This window comes from Talaromyces proteolyticus (assembly GCF_021365285.1).
Source record: "Talaromyces proteolyticus strain PMI_201 chromosome Unknown BGW36scaffold_11, whole genome shotgun sequence".
In the NCBI taxonomy this organism is placed as follows: Eukaryota; Fungi; Ascomycota; class Eurotiomycetes; order Eurotiales; family Trichocomaceae; genus Talaromyces; species Talaromyces proteolyticus.
Genome location: NW_025764287.1, coordinates 877,276 through 898,908, shown reverse-complemented (window position 1 = coordinate 898,908; position 21,633 = coordinate 877,276). Strand labels below are relative to the sequence as shown.

General features: G+C 47.7%; 8 protein-coding genes and 1 non-coding gene across 9 annotated transcripts; 5 read left to right on the top strand and 4 right to left on the bottom strand.

Annotated features, from left to right (window-relative positions):
• Window positions 1-24: 24 nt before the first annotated feature.
• BGW36DRAFT_304428 (fungal-specific transcription factor domain-containing protein) lies at window positions 25-2,330 on the bottom strand (the record flags this gene model as incomplete). Its single annotated transcript, XM_046211969.1, has 3 exons — window positions 25-1,120; window positions 1,179-1,301; window positions 1,417-2,330. 3 exons carry the CDS (start codon window positions 2,328-2,330, stop codon window positions 25-27), a joined length of 2,133 nt encoding a protein of 710 aa, XP_046068110.1.
• Window positions 2,331-3,129: 799 nt separating this feature from the next.
• BGW36DRAFT_t63 lies at window positions 3,130-3,245 on the bottom strand. Its single transcript has one exon. It is a non-coding gene; the product is annotated as a tRNA-Pro (tRNA).
• An 877-nt stretch (window positions 3,246-4,122) lies between these two features.
• Window positions 4,123-7,692, bottom strand: BGW36DRAFT_304444 (uncharacterized protein; the record flags this gene model as incomplete). The annotated part of the gene is made up of 4 exons (XM_046211970.1): window positions 4,123-4,698; window positions 4,753-6,823; window positions 6,874-7,316; window positions 7,372-7,692. The coding sequence occupies 4 exons, from the start codon at window positions 7,690-7,692 to the stop codon at window positions 4,123-4,125; spliced, it is 3,411 nt and encodes a 1,136-aa protein (XP_046068109.1).
• A 704-nt stretch (window positions 7,693-8,396) lies between these two features.
• Window positions 8,397-9,330, top strand: BGW36DRAFT_303229 (OPA3 domain protein; the record flags this gene model as incomplete). The annotated part of the gene is made up of 2 exons (XM_046211858.1): window positions 8,397-8,456; window positions 8,509-9,330. The coding sequence occupies 2 exons, from the start codon at window positions 8,397-8,399 to the stop codon at window positions 9,328-9,330; spliced, it is 882 nt and encodes a 293-aa protein (XP_046068108.1).
• Window positions 9,331-9,487: 157 nt separating this feature from the next.
• On the top strand, window positions 9,488-10,559 carry BGW36DRAFT_41965 (uncharacterized protein). Its single transcript, XM_046219468.1, has 3 exons — window positions 9,488-9,750; window positions 9,797-10,061; window positions 10,137-10,559. The coding sequence occupies exons 1-3, from the start codon at window positions 9,645-9,647 to the stop codon at window positions 10,489-10,491; spliced, it is 726 nt and encodes a 241-aa protein (XP_046068107.1). The 5' UTR covers window positions 9,488-9,644; the 3' UTR covers window positions 10,492-10,559.
• Window positions 10,560-10,746: 187 nt separating this feature from the next.
• Window positions 10,747-11,834, bottom strand: BGW36DRAFT_363120 (uncharacterized protein; the record flags this gene model as incomplete). Its single annotated transcript, XM_046214439.1, has 3 exons — window positions 10,747-10,795; window positions 10,853-11,241; window positions 11,280-11,834. The coding sequence occupies 3 exons, from the start codon at window positions 11,832-11,834 to the stop codon at window positions 10,747-10,749; spliced, it is 993 nt and encodes a 330-aa protein (XP_046068106.1).
• Window positions 11,835-12,516: 682 nt separating this feature from the next.
• Window positions 12,517-17,046, top strand: BGW36DRAFT_41840 (myosin I MyoA/Myo5). Its single transcript, XM_046219420.1, has 9 exons — window positions 12,517-12,778; window positions 12,847-13,086; window positions 13,141-13,186; window positions 13,235-13,717; window positions 13,779-15,476; window positions 15,526-15,614; window positions 15,667-15,914; window positions 15,961-16,508; window positions 16,564-17,046. The coding sequence occupies exons 1-9, from the start codon at window positions 12,776-12,778 to the stop codon at window positions 16,959-16,961; spliced, it is 3,753 nt and encodes a 1,250-aa protein (XP_046068105.1). The 5' UTR covers window positions 12,517-12,775; the 3' UTR covers window positions 16,962-17,046.
• A 435-nt stretch (window positions 17,047-17,481) lies between these two features.
• Window positions 17,482-18,304, top strand: BGW36DRAFT_387004 (uncharacterized protein). Its single transcript, XM_046217062.1, has 2 exons — window positions 17,482-18,000; window positions 18,065-18,304. Exons 1-2 carry the CDS (start codon window positions 17,593-17,595, stop codon window positions 18,200-18,202), a joined length of 546 nt encoding a protein of 181 aa, XP_046068104.1. The 5' UTR covers window positions 17,482-17,592; the 3' UTR covers window positions 18,203-18,304.
• A 581-nt stretch (window positions 18,305-18,885) lies between these two features.
• On the top strand, window positions 18,886-21,364 carry BGW36DRAFT_41927 (cation efflux protein). The gene is made up of 4 exons (XM_046219448.1): window positions 18,886-19,239; window positions 19,300-19,346; window positions 19,402-19,488; window positions 19,545-21,364. Exons 1-4 carry the CDS (start codon window positions 19,161-19,163, stop codon window positions 20,958-20,960), a joined length of 1,629 nt encoding a protein of 542 aa, XP_046068103.1. The 5' UTR covers window positions 18,886-19,160; the 3' UTR covers window positions 20,961-21,364.
• The last annotated feature ends 269 nt before the right edge of the window (window positions 21,365-21,633 follow it).

The window sequence follows — 21,633 nt, the reverse complement described above, 5'->3', positions numbered from 1 at the left end:
TAGCACATAGAAGTTTATTACTATTTACCAGTGATCTACCGGTGCATACGTGCCATCAGGCATCGGATAGTCTAACCACTGGTCGAAGCTTAACATTTCCAGTGCAACCTCAAAGTCAATTGATGCAGAATCATTGAAGGTCATAAATGAATTCCCCATTGCAGGACTTGAATGTTCTGAGCTTGAAAGGATTCCAGCTCCAAATCCCGACTCTAGGCCCGAGTGTGATTGGAACGTCCTCGTAGAAGCTGCATTTGCCGTCGTAGCCTTCGTAGAGTCAAGTGGATCATTATGAGACTGCTTCAAATACTTCTTTGCAACCTCCTCTCCACCAAAGACTGACGCAATTTCTTTCACAAGAGAGATACGAGCCTGTGAGTCTGGAGAGTGGTCCTGCTTCTCAAATAAGTCAAGCATCTTTCGCAACACCTTGACTCCATCAGCCAACATAGGTCTAAGATCTACTTGTTCCAGGTCTGATATCACCATCTGAATGTCTTGAACCATTGATTTTGAGGATAGTCCTGGCAACGACCGTTCCACCAGCAGAAACGCCGCCACTGCTACGGCGGCAGTATAAACGTCGTATTCAAGCGAAGTGAACCGCGGCGAACCTAGAAAGCCTGTAAAGTGGGTCTCACGCATTCTCCGGTATGGAACAAAGATATCTTGCGCGGCTTTTGCGCAAACAAGCCATGACTCACCGATACGCGCGTGGAGAAAGGGTCTGTTCAGTCGAATTCTCTGCAGACAGATACCGATATGCAAACTATTGTGCTGCCAAAAAATAGTGTTCATACTTGACACATGGCGAAGATTAATTTGGTTGTTGATTTGAAAGTACCATGGGAATCGGGATACAACGTCCTGAATCTGACGATCGATTGATCGAACAAATTCATACGACGAATTATAGGCACCATTGTCCTCGAAGAGTCGACGGAACACGATATAAACCTCAATTTGGGCAATGCTAGCACTCATGTCGGTGATTTCCTCCATGGGGTGTGGCGTGATGGTTGTCTCAGAGACATCAACATCGTTGCAATGAACTGGCTTTGGTACCTCGGAGGATGAAGGATGTATTAGAGGAGGACGCCCTAGGCACATAGCCTGATAACTGAGAAACGTCAGATTCTAGATTTCAAGTCAAGTTTAGAGAAGCCGGAAGCACGTACGTATCATTAATCACGAGCTCCCACCAGACACGACGCCTGAGTTCCGTATCAAGACGATCTTTGCCAGGTTGGTTTTTGTCTAATCCGATGGCCTGCGCGTTCCGTACCGCCTGTCCCAGAGCTCTAGAGTGACAACATTAGACGATAAGTACCGTGTATGTCATCAAAGTTGAATGATAAGAGACAATTTGGAAGAGGGAAACAATGGAGAACAGAATAACAGATGGAGGAGGCTTACGAGTTGAGTATCTCATGATTTTTAGTCTCTAGCCAGTATATCTGAGTGCATAGAAACACCTGCAGCTGGGTCAAAGTTGGCTTCAACTCAAATTCACCGGTATGTAGAGCCTGGCGAGATGCTTGATGCCAGACATGGGCCCAGTCATGGCCTGCGGAGTTTGCAATGCCCAATGTCTCCACGTATTCTTTAGGAGCCATGAGCGCAGATATGGAAATGACTGTCAGCAATAACGCCAGCCATATGAGATCAATTTCAGCGGTATTCAACGTCCATAAGGCGTTGTATTGATGCTGGAAACTCGGGATGTGGATAGCGTGGTAGATGAGGTCGATATTCTCTACGTAATACGATACAAGTCTGTCGCACAGTTTTCGAGGTGGTAGGAGTGATGCCAGCTGCACTCTCCAGAATAACTTGGAGTCTATGTGGCGGGGTATCAGCGATGACGAAGTTACCTTCGAATCGCCTAAAACTGAGCCCATAGGCATGGATTGTGGCAGCAGGATCGGTAACGTAAAGCGTGAATGAAGAAACAAGGTCGTATATGCGGGATCCAGACGACTATTTGATTGACAACATTCCACAAGCGCGTTGACGGTGTATTTCATCGGGAATTTTAGAATTTCTAGCAACGAATCGCCTCCTGGCTTGGGCGGCGCTGGCAAGCATCCAGGAGCAATGATTGAAGGCGATTGTCGCGACGTAATGCGGGCTGAAGCAGATGGGGCGGGATTTTCCCTACATTGATCCTCTCTTTGATATCTGATGCAGCTGTGACAAGGAATTTGACGATCACACTTTAGCTTATGCTTTCTGCATAGATAGCAACTAAGCGCGCGCCGATTAGCAGGTTTTCTTTTCTTCTGTCGAGAAGCGACATTTCGACTAGATGCAGAATCCGAGGTAGTCATATCATGAAATAATAGATTTAATTCGCCTATGAAGACGAAGACTTGAAATTGGCACGATAGCGGATTGCAGACAAGTGGACATTGTCAGTCAGGTGTTGCTACATCATGAAATGTCCTAACTCAGGCGTCGATACTCGATAGTAGTAATTCCTGCTGCGGTTGGTGAGCAGTCAAACTAATCCTGGTTTGGTAAGTCTCAGCTGTACCCGGCTTACCCCGCGTGTTTATCTCAGTTTCTCAGACTCTCTTATCCTCCAAGAAACGCCAAGTTCGACACGGCCAATCAGAGACGTACCACCTACAGCAAGCTGTTCTGATTGATTAGTACTTCGCGAAGCGAAATCTCCGCAGCGCGCGGAGCCTCGTTTTTCCGGTTAAGGACCAAAACGGCAGAAAAGGCTCCACTGTGGGGCAGCACCGGAGTCGTCTGAAAAGCTGAGATAACTCTACCTCATAGGAGTCACAACCAACTTTCTGCATACACCGACCAACATGATTGACGTATCCCAGAATCTCAGGATAATAGACGGCCACTTAGTTCATTCACGGCCTTCCTCCGCGGAACCTCGTCCTCCACCCAATCAGCAGTTTCTTCTAGATTTAGATATCGCCATTCACACGTGTCAACAAAATAGCAAATGGAGGGTTGTAGAGCAAGCAGTTAACAAAGATTAGAAGAGGGCGTCGGAAAGTTTCTCCCCCAATATTGTAATAACCCAATTGCTTTCATCGTCATTAATTAACATGAAAAACATATTTTTTGAGAAGTTTCACTTCATATCACACCTTAAAAAAAGAAGGCCCGAATTGGGAATTGAACCCAAGACCTCACACAGTCAGGAACGACTCCTTTGCATGGAGCGAGGATACCCAAGGATACCCGAAGCATGAATCATACCACTAGACCATTCGGGCGCAGCTTGATGATCGGCTGCATTCAAGCTTCAAACCTTCTATGTTACCATCCGAAAGTAGGTAAAGTCAAAATACACATAACCGGTAATGAAATGAAAATTTCGAGACAGGAGCGCCTAAAAAAGATGAAGTAAACCCAAGGCTTCCACCAATGCTGCCTTCTTTGGCTCCCAAACGTGGAGTCATACCACCAATCCACTCAGGCTGTATTAATTAAGTAGAAATTTCATATGTGAGGTCTGTGAACATTCTGAAGGGGTGTATATTATCATACTCGATGTGATAACATCAGACGATGGGTTGTTGCTACCGCTTCCAAACAAAGAAATCAGGGACCCCTTGGCAGATTTTCTGCCACCTTACTAGGCCAGATCTAGTAACTCAGTCGACGACCCTTTGGGAAGTGCCGGTTGTTCGATTATCCTTTGCCATTGTGAAGCGTGTATGTTGATCTAATATAATCATATTCTGTGTCGGAATATGTTGTAGGCCTGTAAATCTATGATTTTCTCTCCAAAACAATCAAATCTGTGCATAGAAGATTTGTCCCGACTGAATAAGCATTCGTACAACTGCCACATACAAATATAGTGACGTTTTTTCGCCTAAGCATATTTGAGACAATAGCGATGTCAATATATCACACAGGGACTAATCTTAGGATTATATCCGTAGGTCTCGTATTTCTGGCAAGACATTTGTGGATAGTGATTTTTTACTTGTTAATACCATACCATTACAAGTACTTATGTACCAGGGCTGATGGTGAGTAGCATATTATTGATAGTGGTATAGTACGGCTTGCAGTTACAGACATCAGCTTCATCATTGATCATCAGAATACCAAAAAGATCACAAAAAGAAAATCCACAACAAATCACACCGGATTGAAATCAACTCCCCTCTCACGGCCCGCCTTCTCCCTCGTCGGCCGTGCTTGGTTATTATCTGGAGTATGAGCCGAAAAATTGGACGCCATACAGATATACTCGCCATCCCCACCCTGAGCGCCAACAGTCACCCATACATATTTCCCTCCCCCGCCAGACGGCCGTTCCTGCGGTCCATCCCAGAAAATCTCCGTCGGTCGGCCACTCGCATCCGCCGTGCCGCTGGAGGAACGCGGTCTGCCCCCGAGACGCCCGTGATGAACCCACGTAGTGAGCACTTCCTTGACGAATTCGATTTTGCGTAGGAATGAGTTGGCTTGTAACACCTCGCGCAATCGATCGTTGCCGGTTTCAGAAGATGAGGAATCGCTGGCAACAGAGATAAAAGTCGATGCATCATCCGAAGCCACCGCGCGGGTATCAAACCCTGATGGATGCATTTTGCCCTTGCCGGCGAGATACCGTGCTGCAGACGGAGAAAGGTGGTAGAAGTCGATCCATGGCGACGAGCCTCTGCTCTGGCCGTGGGAAATCACCAGCTTAGTATGGTCGGGGAAATTGAACTGATAATTTAGTTAGACACTGTCCTAAAAAGGATGGATGTCAATCAACTGTACCTGAAAAGCCCCATCACCGAATCCCCACACCCCAACATTCCCTAACCGTTGGTAGAATTTGATGCAAGCATCTGATTCCCTCATCGACGGACCATCGTCGTTCATAAGATCAGCATCTCCGTTCCTACCCAGTGACCCAATCATGTATTTCCCGAATTGATCGACCAGTTTGACCCGTTTCACCTTTTCTGCTTCCGACTTGGCGTACTCCACTCCGGAATCTGTCCTAACTTTCACCCCCATAGCACCTGAGCCGCTGCTAGAGGTTCGGACTTCGAACACATCCGGCTGGACGAAAACGCGCCTCATCCCTCGGCTTTCAGCAGGGCCATGGTCGGAATTCTCATAGAACTCAACGGGTCTTCCGTTGCGGGGAACAAGCTGGTCGGCTTCAGAATAAGCATACTGGGCGCCTTCGCGGTTTTCTTGGCTTCGGGCTTTACGCCGAATATGCCTTTCGCCGTCTCGTAATATAACACCGCTTGCGGGCTGGCTGTGTTCGCCTTTGAAAACACAGCCGACAGTACCGTCATCCAAAATATAGCCTATTCCATATCTGTTCGTATAGTCAACCCATTTAATAACATATGGATGAGGCCGTCTTCGAGTCTGGGAACGGTATGTGCGAGAACCCGATGGCGTCATGCTTCGTAACATGCCTTTAATATCCATGATGACTTCCTCTGGTGACGATCGATAAAGCAGGTCAAATTGCTCACTAGGGTGGATAAGTGGATTGGTGCCAAGAGTTGAGCGCGGTTTGTTGGCTGCAGCACTCAATTTACTAGCTTTGGCCATATCTTGATGCACGTTCTCCGCTGTGGGTTGTGGAAGGGTTCTAGCGTCCCTTTCCACTGGTCGATTTGCCTGTTGGCGAGAAGGCAAGCGTACGGTTCGCGTCCTTGGCTCTGGGAGAATGTCTCCAATCGGTGTTGAAGATCGGGGTACGTTGTCAGTCATAGATGGTGGCATCGGAAGTCTCTGCCCTGGGGTTTCAAGCTGACGGCGAGACTGTGACCGTGTTTTGGCCATGGTTAAACTATTAGGCATACTCTCAGACTTGGGCATAGGTGGTGCAACGATCCTGTCGAGATCGCGTATAGAAGCGGAGTAGGAACCTCCTGCCCCTCGAGGAGCGCGCAACGGTCGTTGGCCGAGCCCTTTTGGGAGGGATTCTGGTACTCCCTCCAGAGAGTCTGATGTCCCTCGTCTTGTGTGTGTGGCAGTGGTTGGTGGGTTTCGCATGGTCGCGACATTTCTACTCGATTGTCGAACAGGAAGAGCTTGCTGACGAAGGGTGGCTGCATGACTCTGTGGCTGTGCCTCGAACCGTCGAGTTTGCGCAGCCGCAAGAGCTGCTTTTGTTCTCGCACGAGATACCGGGTTTGCAGTTTCTGTGGCAGGCATGCTCTCGTAACTGTCATCTGAACTTTTTGAGTCATTATGGTCTCCATTAAATGACGACTCGCGTTCTGGTATGCTCCAGTCGCCGTCGAAATATACTGGGTATCTGTAAACAAAATCCAATGGCAAAGGGATAGTTGGCGAAAGCAGTTTTTCCGTTTCTGCTGCAGTCTCCGAAAAGACGCTTTTCGATGAGTGCTTTCCTGCACATTTGCGAGAAGTGCCGTCGCGTTTTCGGCCAACACCACACTCTGTATAGAAAGCTTCTTTGCAAAACGCGTATCGCTCCCGAGAATCTCTGGTGTGTGTAGCTTTACTTCGATATCTGTCCTCAAAATCTAGGCTATAACCTTGAATCATGCGATCGCCTCGGGGTTCTTCCATTTTCAGCCAGACGGGCTTCGTCTGTCTCCAGGACGGGTCCAATGCTCGAGGGATGCATCCCGAATACATGTTGAAAAAGTCATGATCAACAATATCGTCGGGAGATGGTCGCTGCTCCTCATCCAAGTTCAGACATGAGCTCACGAGGTTTTTGGCTTGTTCGGGAATGAAATTCGAGCACTCGTTATCCTTTGGCCAGACATAGTTCAAGTTCTTGACCTTTTTGTAAATTTCCTCTTGGGTTTTAGATTGAAATGGTGGAAAGCCAGCAAGCATTGCAAAACTGCGCCGTATTAGCAATTTTCATCATAAAGCATTCTCGATCGTCTTTACCAAATGACCCCTAATGACCATATATCCACTTTTTGGTTGTGTCCTCCTTTACTCCTATCAATCACCTCCGGCGCAATATAGTTCGGCGTTCCACAGAGCGTTTGTCGCCGTTTTGCTTCCTTTTCCGATATAATCATCGCTGCCAGGCCAAAGTCACCAACTTTGATATCCATGTTATGATCCAAGAACAAGTTTCCCATTTTGAGATCTCGATGCGCCACGTTGCGCTTGTGGAGGTATTTGACGGCGCCACACAGTTGAATCATAAATCGTCGCACTTCTGGTAAAGTAAGGCATTTTCGTCGTTTCACCATATCCATAACGGACCCGTTCGAGCATAAGTCAAGGACAACGTAGGTACAGCTTTCGAAAGCAAACGCGCGGTGGAAACGAACAATATTTGGGTGTCGCAATTTGGAGTGGATTTCGAGCTCGGTACGAAACTTCACAATGACAAGTATTAGCATGCCTTCTCTCTTGAAGCGAAATCGGTTTTACCTTCTCTGCCATTTTTTTCTGGGCCATTTCCGACCGGACGACTTTCATCGCAAAAACACGGCCGTTGCGCACCAGCTGCCCCTCGTAACAGATGGCAAACCCTCCCTTCCCAAGAAACGAGCCTGTCGAGTACTGCTCGCCATCTTCGCCAGGTTCTGTCACAACTGGTGGCGGTGGAGGTGGGTGGACCTTAGAAAGCGCAGCCTTTGCGGCGGCCGGGGGCACCGGGGGTAGAGGGGCGTGACGATCCACCTTTTGTTGAGTTGCAGACGCGGCGTTCTTGAGTGGGAGGTTTGTTGATCGCGGGGATAGCGCTTCCATGTCAGAGAGGCTATAACCCTTCAGTCGGTGTATTTGGACGCAGTATGAGGACGCTCATGAGTTAGCCCCATGCAACTAACGTAAGTCGTGAGTTCGTGAACACAACCGAGAACAACCCAGGGGTATCTTCAATTCCTATAAACCAACGCAGAAAACCTGCGATTTCACGGACGGGGGGTGTTAGCAAGACGGTGGAAGCGTCCCCTGAGAGTTGGTTTCAGTATGTATTGCTGGCGTGGTATGTTTCGTCTCGGCGGGCCGCAAAGATCAGCGGTGCAGTAGGACGAATTCACTGCTTACCAAACACAAACAACAATGGCTGAGATCAAGTCGCTGAATAACAACCATGCGCATAACACCGTGACTCCGAGAAAGCTGTCGGACTGCTGGGAGAGTCGCTTGTGATGCAAAAGTGGAAAACATTTACTGGCGAAATACTAGAGATGTTTGGGCTGACTGGCTTACTGGTTTGGGAAAACAGTAAACACGGGCCACGGCAACGGCACAACAGAGGGAGGTGTCGCGGCGGCCTCAGGCACCAGGCCCACAGCCGGCCGTCTCATTGGCCGGCTTGCTCCGCTCTGTCCGCAGCCTCTCTCTCCAACTCGCACTCCCGTACTGACAATATCATTGCTGCTGTCACCAGGGTCAAGGTATTATTACTCATATTAGTACTGACTGCTGTGGGCAGCGCTACCAGCGCCATGTCTCTCACATTGAAACTTTCGTCGCTTGTCATTCGCACTCTATCGAAGCCCATTGCGGTGCGTATTCCGTGAACCAACTCATACCTCTACGCCGTTCTAACGAACATAGAATCAAATCAAAAACCAGGCTCGCGAGCATGAGCGTTTCCGACATGTCTGTGTATCCATGGCACAGACTCTGCACCGCATTGACATGCGCCTGCGATTAGGTCTGATCCGCGACACCAGCGCGATAGAACAACACGCCGCAAAAGAAGCCGCAGATGCAGAAGCACGGAAATTCAAGCCCAAGGTTCCGACAGCGAAGACAGAAGCAGAAGTAAAAGCGGAGGGTGAGGCAATCCAACAAGCGAAGAAGAAAGCGATTGAACACGCAAAATCACGGCCCCCGCCGAAGATCAGACCGTTGTCCGAATCCAAAGCCATTGACTCGGGCGCGAATTTTATCAGCGAGACGTTCCTCTTCCTGGTAGCTGGTGGCCTGATTGTCTTCGAGTCATGGCGGTCACGGCGTAAGGAGACTACTCGTCGAGAGGATGTTCAAGACCGGTTAAATGAATTGGAGCAGTCAGAAAAAGCCGCCCGCAGAGCTCTGGTTGTCCTCGAGAAAGAAATTCTCGAGCTCAAAGCCCACCAAGGGAAAAAGTCTGTCAAAGATATGAAGCGTGTCCTGCCTTCCGATGTATGGGAAGTTGAGGAAACGGAAGAAGAGCCAAAGAACGAGAATACAGGCTGGACATCTCGCATCGTGGCCTGGTTCTCTTCTCCCGAGCAGACCATTCAGTCCTCTCAAGTGACTAAAACGTCAGAGGTTCCTTCTCCAAGAGAAGGAGCAGGGGATTCTTCATTCCCCAGCGTTAATTCTAGTCCATCAGCCACCACTATCGTGCTCAACTCCCACAAAGCAGAACCCTCGTCGAAAGAATCATAATTCATTCTTTGTTCTCAAATTATTGGTATATAATTGCATAGCCGACTGTGATACCCTCTATATCATGCATACTGCTCCTTGTTTTGTCGTTACAAATGGTGGCGTCTATAGATTCCCTCTTTCTTTCTGTTTTCTTGTCTGCCTTCTGTATAATATTGCGGACCACCAGGAGTCACCGGGTGGTCATGTGAGTCGATATCTCCTCTCAGCGGGCCATGCACCTTCCTCCCCGTCATCGCATTTACATCTTCGTTTGTACATAGAATTCAAGCCCAGGCCTAAATGTTTCTTGTCAAGTACGACTAAATGGCAACATGTCTGGCAAACAATACATTACCTTCTCCTCTTCTCTCCAGCGCCGTTCAGTTTGGAGTGTCCTGCATCCGGTCCTTGACGTGGCTCCCAATATCACATTAGAAGGTCTAGTTTTTCGCTGCTTGGATGAACTGTGCTTATTCTGCTGAAGAATCGTCTGATAAAACGTACGATCTTGCATTTTGTCTCTTTGATGGAAATCATCGGCACGAGATGCGCGCTATTCTTTTTACGCCTTGTGGTCTTGAGGAAGACGACCGACAGGCCACCCTGACCCGTGTAGAAAAATTTGCGTCCCTCATAAGTGATTCTAGCAGCAATCAGTATCTGGCTATCATCTTTCTACATTCAAACAAGGCATTCCCAACAGCTAGCGGGCGCTTCAACTTTAACGGTTTGATTTCTCTACAAGTCCTGTAAGTGATTTGTTTTGCTCAGCCTGTAGTTTTGTGCATCGAGGGGGTCTAATCTTTTTCAATAATTTTAACAAGACTATTGCATTCTCCAAATGCGTCGAATTTACCAATAATATCAGCGGCAGAGCCGTCCACTCTATTGGCGTCCGTGAAAGAACATTGCAAAGCTCGTGCTTGTGGTCCAGTCCAACCCCCCATGGTTTCCTCACAGTCGCCATTGTTTCTATTGGAACGTGTGTTAGCAAGCGGGTCAAGTCAGCTGCACCAACGGCATAATCTGAATGTCCTGAGCGATCTGTTCCCAACGCTGCGTGAGTTGAGCAGGGCAACAAGAACTCTCGAGGGGCGACAGCTCATAATTGAGTATCTCGGGGAGGAAGTTGAAGAAAGCATACAGGCGTTCTGGAGCGATGAATGGGTTTGCGGTTAGAACCTTGATTTTAAATAACTGATATTGATAGACACTTGAAATATGCTGCTTCCAGCATCGAATTGTACAATGGGATAAAATACGAACTCAATCATCATACTATATTCATTAGATCTTCTATAGCAAGTCTGAAGTTTACTTGTGTACTAAAAATATAGATAGAGCTACATGTGCAGTATTCATATTTCTAGTTCTTTTTCGAATAACTATTTGGGATGTAAATAGCGAGAGTTTGTCGCATGTAATGCGTGTAGACTAGTATTTGATCTTGGGAAGCTTAATCCAAAATTTCTGAGTTCGATGCCTATAAAGTGACATAGTTAATTGAGATATCTTCCATTACGTCTTTTTGAAGACTTACCAAAAAATTTGATAATTGAGATAAGTAATCATCCGGCATTGCTGAAACCATTTTTTGTCTGCTGGCCAGCTAGAGCTTCCTAATGGCCGAATAACATCTATAAATACTGTATTGGGGCGGGATTCGGGATGTCTTTCTATTTGGCTTTCGCAAGTCCAGCAGTAGTCATATTCCCGATCTAGTTCTATGAAGGATAAAAGCTCAATATGAGGGCATGCGAAAATCTCAGTATCAGGGTTCGAAGGAGTGTATCGCGGTGGCGTTATGTGAATGGTATATCGAGCCTTTATAATCAAATTTTCGGAATCCGATTCCGAAAAATATAATATCATTTGAATATGAGTTTGATAGGCATCATTGGCAACCCAACATTCATGTAAAAGACATTCCTGGAATGTATCATAGACGAACTTGATCTGGAACATACTCCAGCGGCCTGTAATAAATTCAAAAGTCGTAATTCCAGTAGATTTTTAAGTAACTGCACAAGCTGTTCTCGATCACGGAAAGTTAATGAGAGACATGGACATAGATCAACTATACCAGCCCAAACCATGCAACGTCTCTTTAAAGATGGTTCTCTCAGTGATAATCTGTCGAACTCTTTTCGTGGATGTAACTTTAAACATGCACTGCAAAATACCCAACGAGTATTTTCAAGTCTAATTAAAAGCATATTTCGTGGTATATCCGGCCAATTTAGACATAAATGGGGTATTTTGATGTGTAAATGGCGTGGAAAAGTGAATTCTTTATAAGTTGAGTTAAAAAGATTAAAAAGTAGCTTGCAACTGATAAAAAAACAGACTTGGTCGACTGGTGAGAGGAGCTCGAAGATTTCGCGGACTAGGCATTCAGGTAATCTGAATAGGACAGAGTCCGCTGTACCAGGTTTTCTGCGATGGAATATCAGACTTTTGATGAATTCCAGTAATCTCCACCATAGGGATTCTTGCAGTTCTTTTTGGCTATTCCTGGCCATGGCGGAAAATGAGAAAAGGAAGCGAATGAAGGAAAGAAAAAAAAATCTTGGTGGGAAGAAACTTAGATGCCTACTATAGTATATGGCTGTTGCCTGGAATAAACCCTATGTAAACATAGTAAAATGTTAATCGATGGCGCATATTGAACATCAGGAACTATTGCCTCTATAATGTGTATAAGAAGATTATATATATACGAAGAGCCATGCTGACATGGATTGCAAGTTTCTGCATTTATAAAGCCTCAATGTGCCTCCCTTGAACATATCCTAGCTGCACGAACTAGAGCAGGACAGGCACCTAGTATCTCCCATACAGTTATCTATGTAGTATGAATATCATCAAATACAAGTTCAATGACATGATAATCAGTGAGGACTTGGTTGGCAGCCAGATTTTAGATCCACAACGTCAAACTTTTAATACGGAACCCCCGAATAAACCGTATCCTGTCATGTCCCATATTTAATATTTAATAGTATAAAGAATACATCTGATTCGACAACCGTTTGTCGATCGCAACGAGCGAGGATGACGCGTCGGTAAACGGCACAGGTGGCACTCGGGCAGTGTGGCGCAGGGCAGTGCAGGCGCCCAGAAGCGCTGGAGGAGGCTAGAGCCCCGCTATGCTGGCATCATCGGTTGGGTCTAAGCATAGACAGGCGCGCCGGCACTGACAGGCATCTCCGTAATACCACACTCCACGCTCATTCTCTGCATCTGTTGCTCCTCCTCGTCTTTTCTCAAGAAGATACCCTCGCACATGATTGTGCTCTACCATCGCATACACCAAATATAGACGCATTCCTCCGTGGCATAGGGTTATACCTAGCCTTGTCCATATATCTTCCCTGTTGTCCCGTGCCCCCTCATACGGCCGTGGAATTGATACGTCAGATTTAGTTGTGGAATTTGGCGCAACGCCTCGCGTACATGCAAAATGGTTTGCTGTGCTCTTTCAATACGATTGTTAGATATTTTTATCGCTAATGACCTCGCTATCTCGTTTAGGGTCAATCCCGACGTCCTGGTGGTGGTGAAAAGCGCAGTCGCGGTTTTGGCCGCTCCAAGGCCCAGGCCGACATTGGCGATGGTCGGCAGGCAAACGGCAAACCACAAGTTAAGAAGGCTGCCTTCGAGAGCACGAAGAAGAAGGAGATTGGTGTGTCAGATCTCACTTTGCTGAGCAAAGTGTCGAACGAGGCTATCAACGAAAACCTCAAGTTGCGATTTGAAAACAAAGAAATCTACGTAGGTAGCATCTGCAATGTGGGTGATATTTGTATTGACACTGTGTCTCTGTAGACTTATATCGGACATGTGCTGGTGTCCGTCAATCCCTTTCGAGACTGTACGTCTAGTCCGCCTTGTTTCTAAAACCTAGCTGACGATGGGATAGTGGGTATATATACCGACCAAGTCCTTGATTCCTACCGTGGAAAGAACCGACTCGAAGTTCCTCCCCATGTCTATGCGATCGCCGAGTCCGCGTACTATAACATGAAGGCATACAAAGATAACCAATGTGTGATTATTTCAGGAGAGTCTGGGGCAGGGAAAACAGAGGCAGCCAAAAGACTGATGCAGTATATCGCAAGCGTGTCAGGCGGCTCAGACTCATCGATTCAACAAACTAAGAACATGGTTCTCGCAACGAATCCTCTGCTCGAGTCCTTCGGAAATGCAAAAACCCTGCGCAATAATAACTCATCTCGATTCGGTAAATATCTCGAGCTAGAATTTAACGCCCAAGGAGAACCCATTGGCGCCAAGATTACAAACTATCTATTGGAGAAGACGAGAGTAGTGGGCCAGATTACAAATGAACGAAACTTTCATATTTTCTACCAGCTTACCAAGGCTGCGCCTCAAGCCTATCGAGGTGAGCATAAAGTTTAAGAGAAAAGATCCTGATCCGAGCTAATCATACTTTGTACTTGCAGATAACTTTGGTATCCAACAACCTCAGACATATGTATACACGAGTCGCTCGAAATGCTTCGATGTCCAGGGTATTGATGATTCGTCCGACTTTGCCGATACTGTCGAGGCAATGAGGGTTATTGGCTTGGCACAAGCTGAACAAGACAATATATTCCGAATTCTAGCTGCTATTTTATGGATAGGGAATGTACAATTTGTTGAGGACGATCAAACCCATGCATCAATCACCGACCAGTCCGTTGTCGACTTTGTCGCTTACCTCCTTGAAGTCGACTCAGCCCAAGTCAATAAAGCTCTTACCATTCGAGTCGTGGAAACTGCACGAGGCGGCCGAAGAGGGTCTGTTTATGAAGTCCCGCTAAACAAAGTCCAGGCAAATGCCGTGCGTGATGCACTGGCAATGGCTCTGTACTTCAACCTGTTTGACTGGATTGTTGAGCGACTGAATATGTCTTTGACCGCTAAGGGAGCGGTCACGAATTCGATTGGTATTCTTGATATCTATGGATTTGAGATATTTGAAAAGAACTCTTTTGAGCAGCTGTGCATCAACTACGTGAACGAGAAACTGCAGCAGATTTTCATCCAATTGACACTCAAGGCCGAACAGGAGGAATATGCGCGCGAACAGATTCAATGGACCCCAATAAAATACTTCGACAATAAGGTGGTATGCTCCCTGATCGAGGACAAGCGCCCTCCTGGTGTTTTTGCTGCGTTGAATGACGCTTGCGCAACGGCCCACGCAGATTCGTCAGCCGCCGACCAGACTTTTGTTGGACGTCTGAATTTCCTTGGGCAGAACCCCAACTTTGAGAATCGACAGGGTCAATTTATCATCAAGCATTATGCTGGTGATGTGAGTTACTCGGTTGAAGGCATGACAGATAAGAACAAGGATCAATTATTGAAGGACCTGCTCAATCTTGTTGGATCTTCGAGCAACGATTTCTTGCACGCGCTCTTCCCAAATCAAGTCAACCAAGACGATAAGCGACGACCACCTACTGCAGGTGACAAGATCAAGGCATCAGCGAATGACCTCGTGTCTACCTTGATGAAGTGTCAGCCCTCTTACATCCGAACAATCAAACCGAACGAAAACAAATCTCCCACCGAATACAACGTGGGCAATGTGATGCATCAAATCAAGTACCTCGGTCTTCAAGAAAACGTCCGCATTCGACGAGCAGGATTCGCCTACCGTCAGACATTCGACAAGTTTGTTGAGCGCTTCTATCTTTTGTCTAAGCAAACTTCATATGCCGGTGATTATACGTGGACGGGTGATTCAGAGTCTGGCGCTCGCCAAATCCTGAAGGACACTGGTATTCCCGCGGAGGAGTACCAAATGGGCGTGACCAAGGCTTTCATTAAAACACCAGAAACGCTCTTTGCTTTGGAACACATGAGAGATCGTTACTGGCATAACATGGCTATTCGTATCCAACGGGCATGGCGTAATTATCTGCGATACCGTATTGAATGTGCTATTAGAATCCAGCGTTTCTGGCGTCGAGTTACTGGTGGTCTGGAGTTCATTAAGTTTCGAGACCAAGGCCATAAGCTGCTTCAACAAAGAAAAGAGCGCCGTCGTATGAGTTTGCTTGGTTCTCGTCGCTTTATGGGAGATTACATTGGCGTTGGCAATAAAGGTGGACCTGGTGAGGTTATTAGCAGCAGCATTGGACTTAGCGGTAGGCAACCAACTTCATTACATGGAATATGTGTACTGATAACGTACAGGCGACTCTGTTATTTTCTCCTCTCGTTGCGAGCTATTGGTGGCCAAATTTGGTCGATCGAGTAAGCCAATGCCTCGTATGCTTGTATTGGTAAGTGACTACAAAGGTAGTGATTTTATGGATAATATTAACGACTTGTCAGACATCACGACATGTGTATATTGTTGTCCAGTCTATCGTCAACAACCAACTGTCCATTTCATCTGAACGAACAATTCCCGTTGGAGCGATTAAATTTATCGGCACGTCAAACTTGAAAGACGACTGGTTTTCTATTGTTGTCGGTTCGCAAGAACCAGATCCTCTCGTCAGCTGCGTTTTCAAGACGGAATTTTTCACCCATCTTTCGACTGTGCTTAGAGGACAATTAACGTTGAAGATTGGAGAAACGTAAGTGCACTGGCTTTTATGGTTGATATTTTCTGACATGAGGCAGAATTGAATATAACAAAAAACCCGGGAAACTTGCTACTGTAAAGGCAGTCAAAGACCCTGCTGTTCCTCGCGATGACACGTACAAGAGTGGGGCAATTCACACTGGACCTGGTGAGCGTGCTGATTCAGTCTCGAAGCCAACTCCAAGACCAAAGCAGGTAGCTGCAAGACCAGTTACGAAAGGCAAGCTTCTACGTCCAGGTGGACCTAACGGCGGACCTTCAAAGCTTAGCGGCAATCGCCCGAATGGCACTACACCTCGTCCTACTCCCCGACCTACTCCTCAAACACTCCCTGGAGCATCTCAACCAGCCGCTGCGCAGCCACGTATTGTGCCACAGCCTGTCGCAGCTGTTGCGGCTTCGCACAACCGCACAATATCACAGACATCGGTGCGAGCACCACCACCCCCGCCCCCGCCAGCAGCTGCCCCCGCTGCTCCAAAGAAGCCGAGCGCGAAGGTCTTGTATGATTTCTCCAGCGATCGGTCCAACGAACTTACCATCCAGGCGGGTGAGATCGTGGAGATTATTTCCAAGGAAGGAAACGGTATGTCCATATTCAGCATTAGTATACTCCTTGTATCGCTAACGAGTAATTCTAGGATGGTGGTTGTGCATGAACGCATCGAGCTCCGCTCAAGGCTGGACTCCCGAAGCCTACCTCGAAGAAATCGTTGCCGCAGCTCCCAAGCCAGCGCCTCCTCCTCCCCCTCCAGCTCCAAAAGTCGCAACAAATGGAAACGCAACGGCAGCTGCAGCAAAGGCCAAACCTGCTCCCCCTGCACCCCCAGCCAAACGACCCATTGCTGGACGCAAACCCCTCGCACCACCCACTCGCGATAGCGCCGTCAGCGTCAACTCACAAGACTCGTCCGGTGCCAGCGGACGCGGCACACCCACCAGCAGCTCGAATGCTAGTCTCGCAGGCAACCTAGCCGAAGCTCTACGACAACGGCAGAGCGCCATGCGACCGTCGCAGGACGAAGATGACGAGTGGTGAGCGGCGAAGACGTTGATTTGTATTGTTCTTGGCCGATGTTTATACTTGGTTACGACTTATGGTTCTCGGATGCACAAAAAGGGGATCCTTACTAGTACAAAGATTGCTTATTTGTCTGTTTTCTCGTTCCTCTTGCGCACCTTTTCGCCCTTTTACTTAGAGCATATGCATGATGGCACCTGTTGTCTACTTCTCTACGTTGCTGATAGCTCCAGTCCAAATGTGTAGACTTCCTTCTAGCAAAGATATGATACTACTCCTACCATACGGTATACTACGCCTGAATACAGTGACAACATCGAACCACGCTCATTCGCCCGCAGCACAGGACGCGATGACGTACGAAGCGCCTTGAGCGCGCCAATCACAGCAGGGAGAGCTCAGCCACAGTGTGGCCAGAGCCAACCAGCTGCCCCGCCGTGCCCCTCTAGCCTTAGCGTACCCCTCACTGTGCACCGCCACAGGGCTTATATATTGAGGTCTTCCATCAATCTGTTTCAGGCTGTTTATTGTTATTCTCCTTCAGTTGGCTCTTCCTCTTCATCTGTTCATCTCATCCTGTGTCTATCGGTTCTTCCCATCCCAAATTCTATCCCTTCTCCACCTGTATCTACATACTACTTCAACAATCATGTCTTACGGCGGCGATGACGGCAACCGGGGGTACGGCGACCAGCAATTCAGGGGCAACTACGGTGCCAGCGCTCCTGACTTCTCCGACCTGGCCAGCCACGCCCAAAACCACGGCGGCAGCAACTCATCGTACTTCAACCAAGCAGCCAACTTCCTGCAGCAGAACCACGGCAACATTGCCAACCAGGAGGTTGACCAGGACCACGCGGTGAACGCGCACAAGAAGCTGTACGGCGGCGAAGGCGGCGGCCCCACGGACTCCAATGAACTCGGGGCTGGCGCTGCGTTGCAGGCGTTGAAGAAGTTCTCTGGGGGTGCTGGCGGCGGTGGTCAGAATCAGTTGATTGGATTGGCTATGGCGGAGGCGGAGAAGTTGTTTGATCAGCACAGTGCCAATGGCAATGCGGTGAGTTTCTTCCTTTGAGAGATTTCTTTTTGTTCATGGATCTGTACTGATTCGTGTTGTGTAGACTGGTGACAAGCAGTCCGCTATTAACTCCGCCGCCGAGATGGCATTCAAGCTGTACTCTAAGGGCCAGGGCAGTGGCCTGGGAGGAACCGGCGGCCCAGCTGGCCTCATGGGCCTGGCTAGCAAGTTCCTCAGTTAAGCATATGCGGTTCTCGTTGATCGGGACATACCAGGGTATAGTAGGGGTATAGTTGCTTTTGGATGAAATGGTTTCAATTTAGGTAGAATATTGAATTTCTAATGAAGATATATCCTGGTATAATTGCATCCACATAGTAAGTAGAATTAGTATTTGTTCCTTGATATCGTCAAGTCAAACATAGTCTAGTTCTTGGCCTATCGTCGGTTCGCCGAGACTATAATGCGCCATATTAATGCGCACTTTAGTACTGTGACAATCTCAAGACTACACGACCTAGGTCCAATAATGAGCGACGAAGGCGTGCATAGGTACCAGAATAGCCTATGCGATTGATTTCCAAAACACGGATTCTCGGCAGTGGCCTGCTGTTGAGAGAGCGCGAGGAATGCTTTCAATGTATGCGATGCAAGGCGGTGGGCATATTTGTTGTGATTAATATTTCCCAGGACGAGCGTATCAGTATATCTGGTATTTAACGGTGAATTGCACGGACTCCACGGTGACTTTGTTCTACGCGGGAGCAAGCATATGGCCCATGTGGAGAAAGCAAGCTGTACGAGCGTTGTAAAGTGTTCGGGACTGCAGCCGACGCCGAAACATCAGTCGAGGATTGCGTCAGGATCCTCCACCCGGCCCATGTGAGGGGCGACAAAGAATTCGGGACGCCCTTGCTAATGCTATTTATTAGTTATTGTTCTTTTTTGGGCTTTCCACAATCTTACTCTTTCCCTTTCCCTTTCCCTTGTTCATCAACACATCTGGGTCCCCAGTCTTTCATTTTTTTCTTTCGTGTCCGCCTTCCCACTCGGAAGAGTTTCCTGCCGCCTGTGCCGATCGACCCGTTGTTGCATGATCCCGCGCCGACCTTTAGATTTGCTGCAGCATCCCGCATAATCATCTCGCGCCATTGAGCGGAGGGCGCTGTGTGAGAGATAGAAAGCAAGAAGGAACAGATATGGCCCTCTCCAAGTCCAACAGGATTATTATCCTGTTGATCATCGACTCGGTCTTTTTCCTGCTGGAATTGATCGTTGGTATGTCTTGTTTTATTCTGGGTGGACACGGTCAGACGGAATATTGACGCGCAAACACAGGTTATGCCGTCCATTCACTCGCTCTCGTTGCAGACTCGTTTCATATGGTATGTTGATTCGCAAAGGGGATGGATGTTGGATGATTGATTGATGGTGGAATAGCTCAACGATGTCCTCTCCCTGGTCGTCGGACTGTGGGCCGTCAAGGTCGCGAACCAAGAATCGAATTCGAAAACATACACCTACGGCGTGAGTAATATGGCAAGGAAGGGGTATTGTGTGATGAATCTAACCAATGGCTGTAGTGGCAACGAGCCGAAACCCTTGGTGCCTTAGTCAACGGTGTCTTTCTGGTGGCGCTTTGCATGTCGATTTTCCTTGAAGCTATTCAACGACTCGTCGAGCCACAGGAGGTGAAGAACCCAAAACTAGTCATGATTGTCGGCTGTTTCGGTCTGTTGTCAAACATTCTCGGTCTCCTCCTTTTCCACGAACACTCCCACGGACACGGACATGGCGTCGAAAGCGATCTGGAGGTCGGCCACGAGGAAGAAGAGAGTTATGAACAGAGCACCCAGAAGATGGCCGACGAGAGGAACACAGTTGCTAGCATAATGCCTGAGAATATAGTCGGCATTCGTCGACAGGATGAGCCAGATGTCGGTGAACGCCCACAGATAGTCGGAACGGGCCACGTCGATGATGGTGTACCAGGATCCCCGTCGACACCGCGCAGAAACCGAGAGCAGGATATCATTCACCGCCGTTCTCGTGGTTATAGCGGCTCCAAATCACGCGTATTTGGCAGCTTAGATAATATCCGCGTCTATCCAGCAGACCGGTACCAGAATATCATCACTGCCGGACAGCAACAGCTTGACGATACTGAGTCCACCACCGAATCTGAGGATGCTGGCCAAGATGAAGCACTTGTTGATGAGCGCACGACATTGTTAGGAAAGAAGGATCGTGCGGCGCTGAGCTATACCAACGGACATGGCACGTCCAAAGCAGCCGAACACGATGAACATCGACTTCATAATCACGCCAAACCTAAGACTGGAGGGAAGGCCCACGGTGGACATGCACACGGCGACCTAAACATGCGTGGTGTCTTCCTGCATGTCATAGGAGATGCGTTAGGAAATATTGGTGTTATTGCGTCCGCATTAATTATCTGGCTCACCGACTACTCCTGGCGATTCTACGTCGACCCTGGAATTTCCCTCATCATCACAATCATCATCCTCTGTTCAGCAATTCCACTCTGCAAAGCCGCCTCTAGAATCCTTTTACAAGCTGTACCCGCCGGAATGAGCATCGACCATATCCAAGAAGACATCAACAGCATCCGGGGCGTCATCAGCTCACACCACCTGCACGTCTGGCAACTGAGCGATACCAAGCTCGTAGCCTCCATCCATGTCCAAGTCGGCAGCGAGATCAAAGATGAGGGATCAGACAGCTACATGAAGCTCGCCAAGGAAATTCGTCAGTGTCTGCACGCCTACGGCATCCACTCATCTACCGTCCAACCGGAGTTTGTCACCAGCGACCTCGAATTCTTCGGCCCACAATCTTCGCCTTCCAACTCCAACCCCAACGGTGCCAGCGACTTTGCGCATGTCTCCAGCAGTGCTAGTAGTGTTCGGGAAGGCAGCGCTTGCCTGCTCGAATGCGGTGACGAGTGTCCCGGTAAACAGTGCTGTCCTAAGAAATAAGGACGAGCATACATCCTATTTATACCATTATTACTATCCATACATACCCCTATTGTAATAAAAAGTCGATGACGGCTGATGAGTCGGAAAATAAGCGGCATTGATTACTGTAGATGTATTTATTGTCTTTCCTTTATTGTTCTGTCGGTCTTCCATTGAATGTTTTTGTACTTTTGCGGCGGCTGGTCTTGGTATAGGTTTATGGTCGGCGTTATTGGTAGAATTAATTCAATTATGCTGTTTTCTCGGCTGTCTCGCAGGAATAAATTTCTGAACATTGAGATTTTGTCATTAGAATATATGAGGATCTATTCTAGAGGAGTTCACTATGCTCTATGGAATGACGATTCGGGACGAAATCGAATTTTGACGTGGTGTATATCTAGGATAAATGTCGTGTTTTGTATTGGTCGTATCACTGGGTATGAATCGAATGCTTGATATTTTTATGGTTGGGAATTTGATACATTCTTTCAAGTTAGACGAAATTCTCTTCGTCTTTTTTTTATTGTGATGTTATAAACACAACATTAAACTAGAAAACTTCCGATATTGACGACGTTGAATCATCATTCTACTGGCTGCACTGCCATGTAGCTCATAGTCTCCTCGACCAGCTGAAGCAGGACCGAGTCCATGGCATCTTCGTCTTGCCGAAATTCAAATACTCCTT

Coding starts and splice junctions, on each gene's coding strand:
- BGW36DRAFT_41840 (XM_046219420.1), top strand. Junction 13,087..13,140: donor TTGAAAACAAAGAAATCTAC/GTAGGTAGCATC, acceptor GTGTCTCTGTAG/ACTTATATCGGACATGTGCT. Junction 13,187..13,234: donor CGTCAATCCCTTTCGAGACT/GTACGTCTAGTC, acceptor ACGATGGGATAG/TGGGTATATATACCGACCAA.
- BGW36DRAFT_41927 (XM_046219448.1), top strand. CDS start 19,161: ATGGCCCTCTCCAAGTCCAACAGGATTATTATCCTGTTGATCATCGAC. Junction 19,240..19,299: donor CCTGCTGGAATTGATCGTTG/GTATGTCTTGTT, acceptor GCGCAAACACAG/GTTATGCCGTCCATTCACTC. Junction 19,489..19,544: donor CGAAAACATACACCTACGGC/GTGAGTAATATG, acceptor CAATGGCTGTAG/TGGCAACGAGCCGAAACCCT.
- BGW36DRAFT_41965 (XM_046219468.1), top strand. CDS start 9,645: ATGTCTGGCAAACAATACATTACCTTCTCCTCTTCTCTCCAGCGCCGT. Junction 9,751..9,796: donor TCCCAATATCACATTAGAAG/GTCTAGTTTTTC, acceptor ATTCTGCTGAAG/AATCGTCTGATAAAACGTAC. Junction 10,062..10,136: donor TTGATTTCTCTACAAGTCCT/GTAAGTGATTTG, acceptor AATTTTAACAAG/ACTATTGCATTCTCCAAATG.
- BGW36DRAFT_387004 (XM_046217062.1), top strand. CDS start 17,593: ATGTCTTACGGCGGCGATGACGGCAACCGGGGGTACGGCGACCAGCAA. Junction 18,001..18,064: donor ACAGTGCCAATGGCAATGCG/GTGAGTTTCTTC, acceptor CGTGTTGTGTAG/ACTGGTGACAAGCAGTCCGC.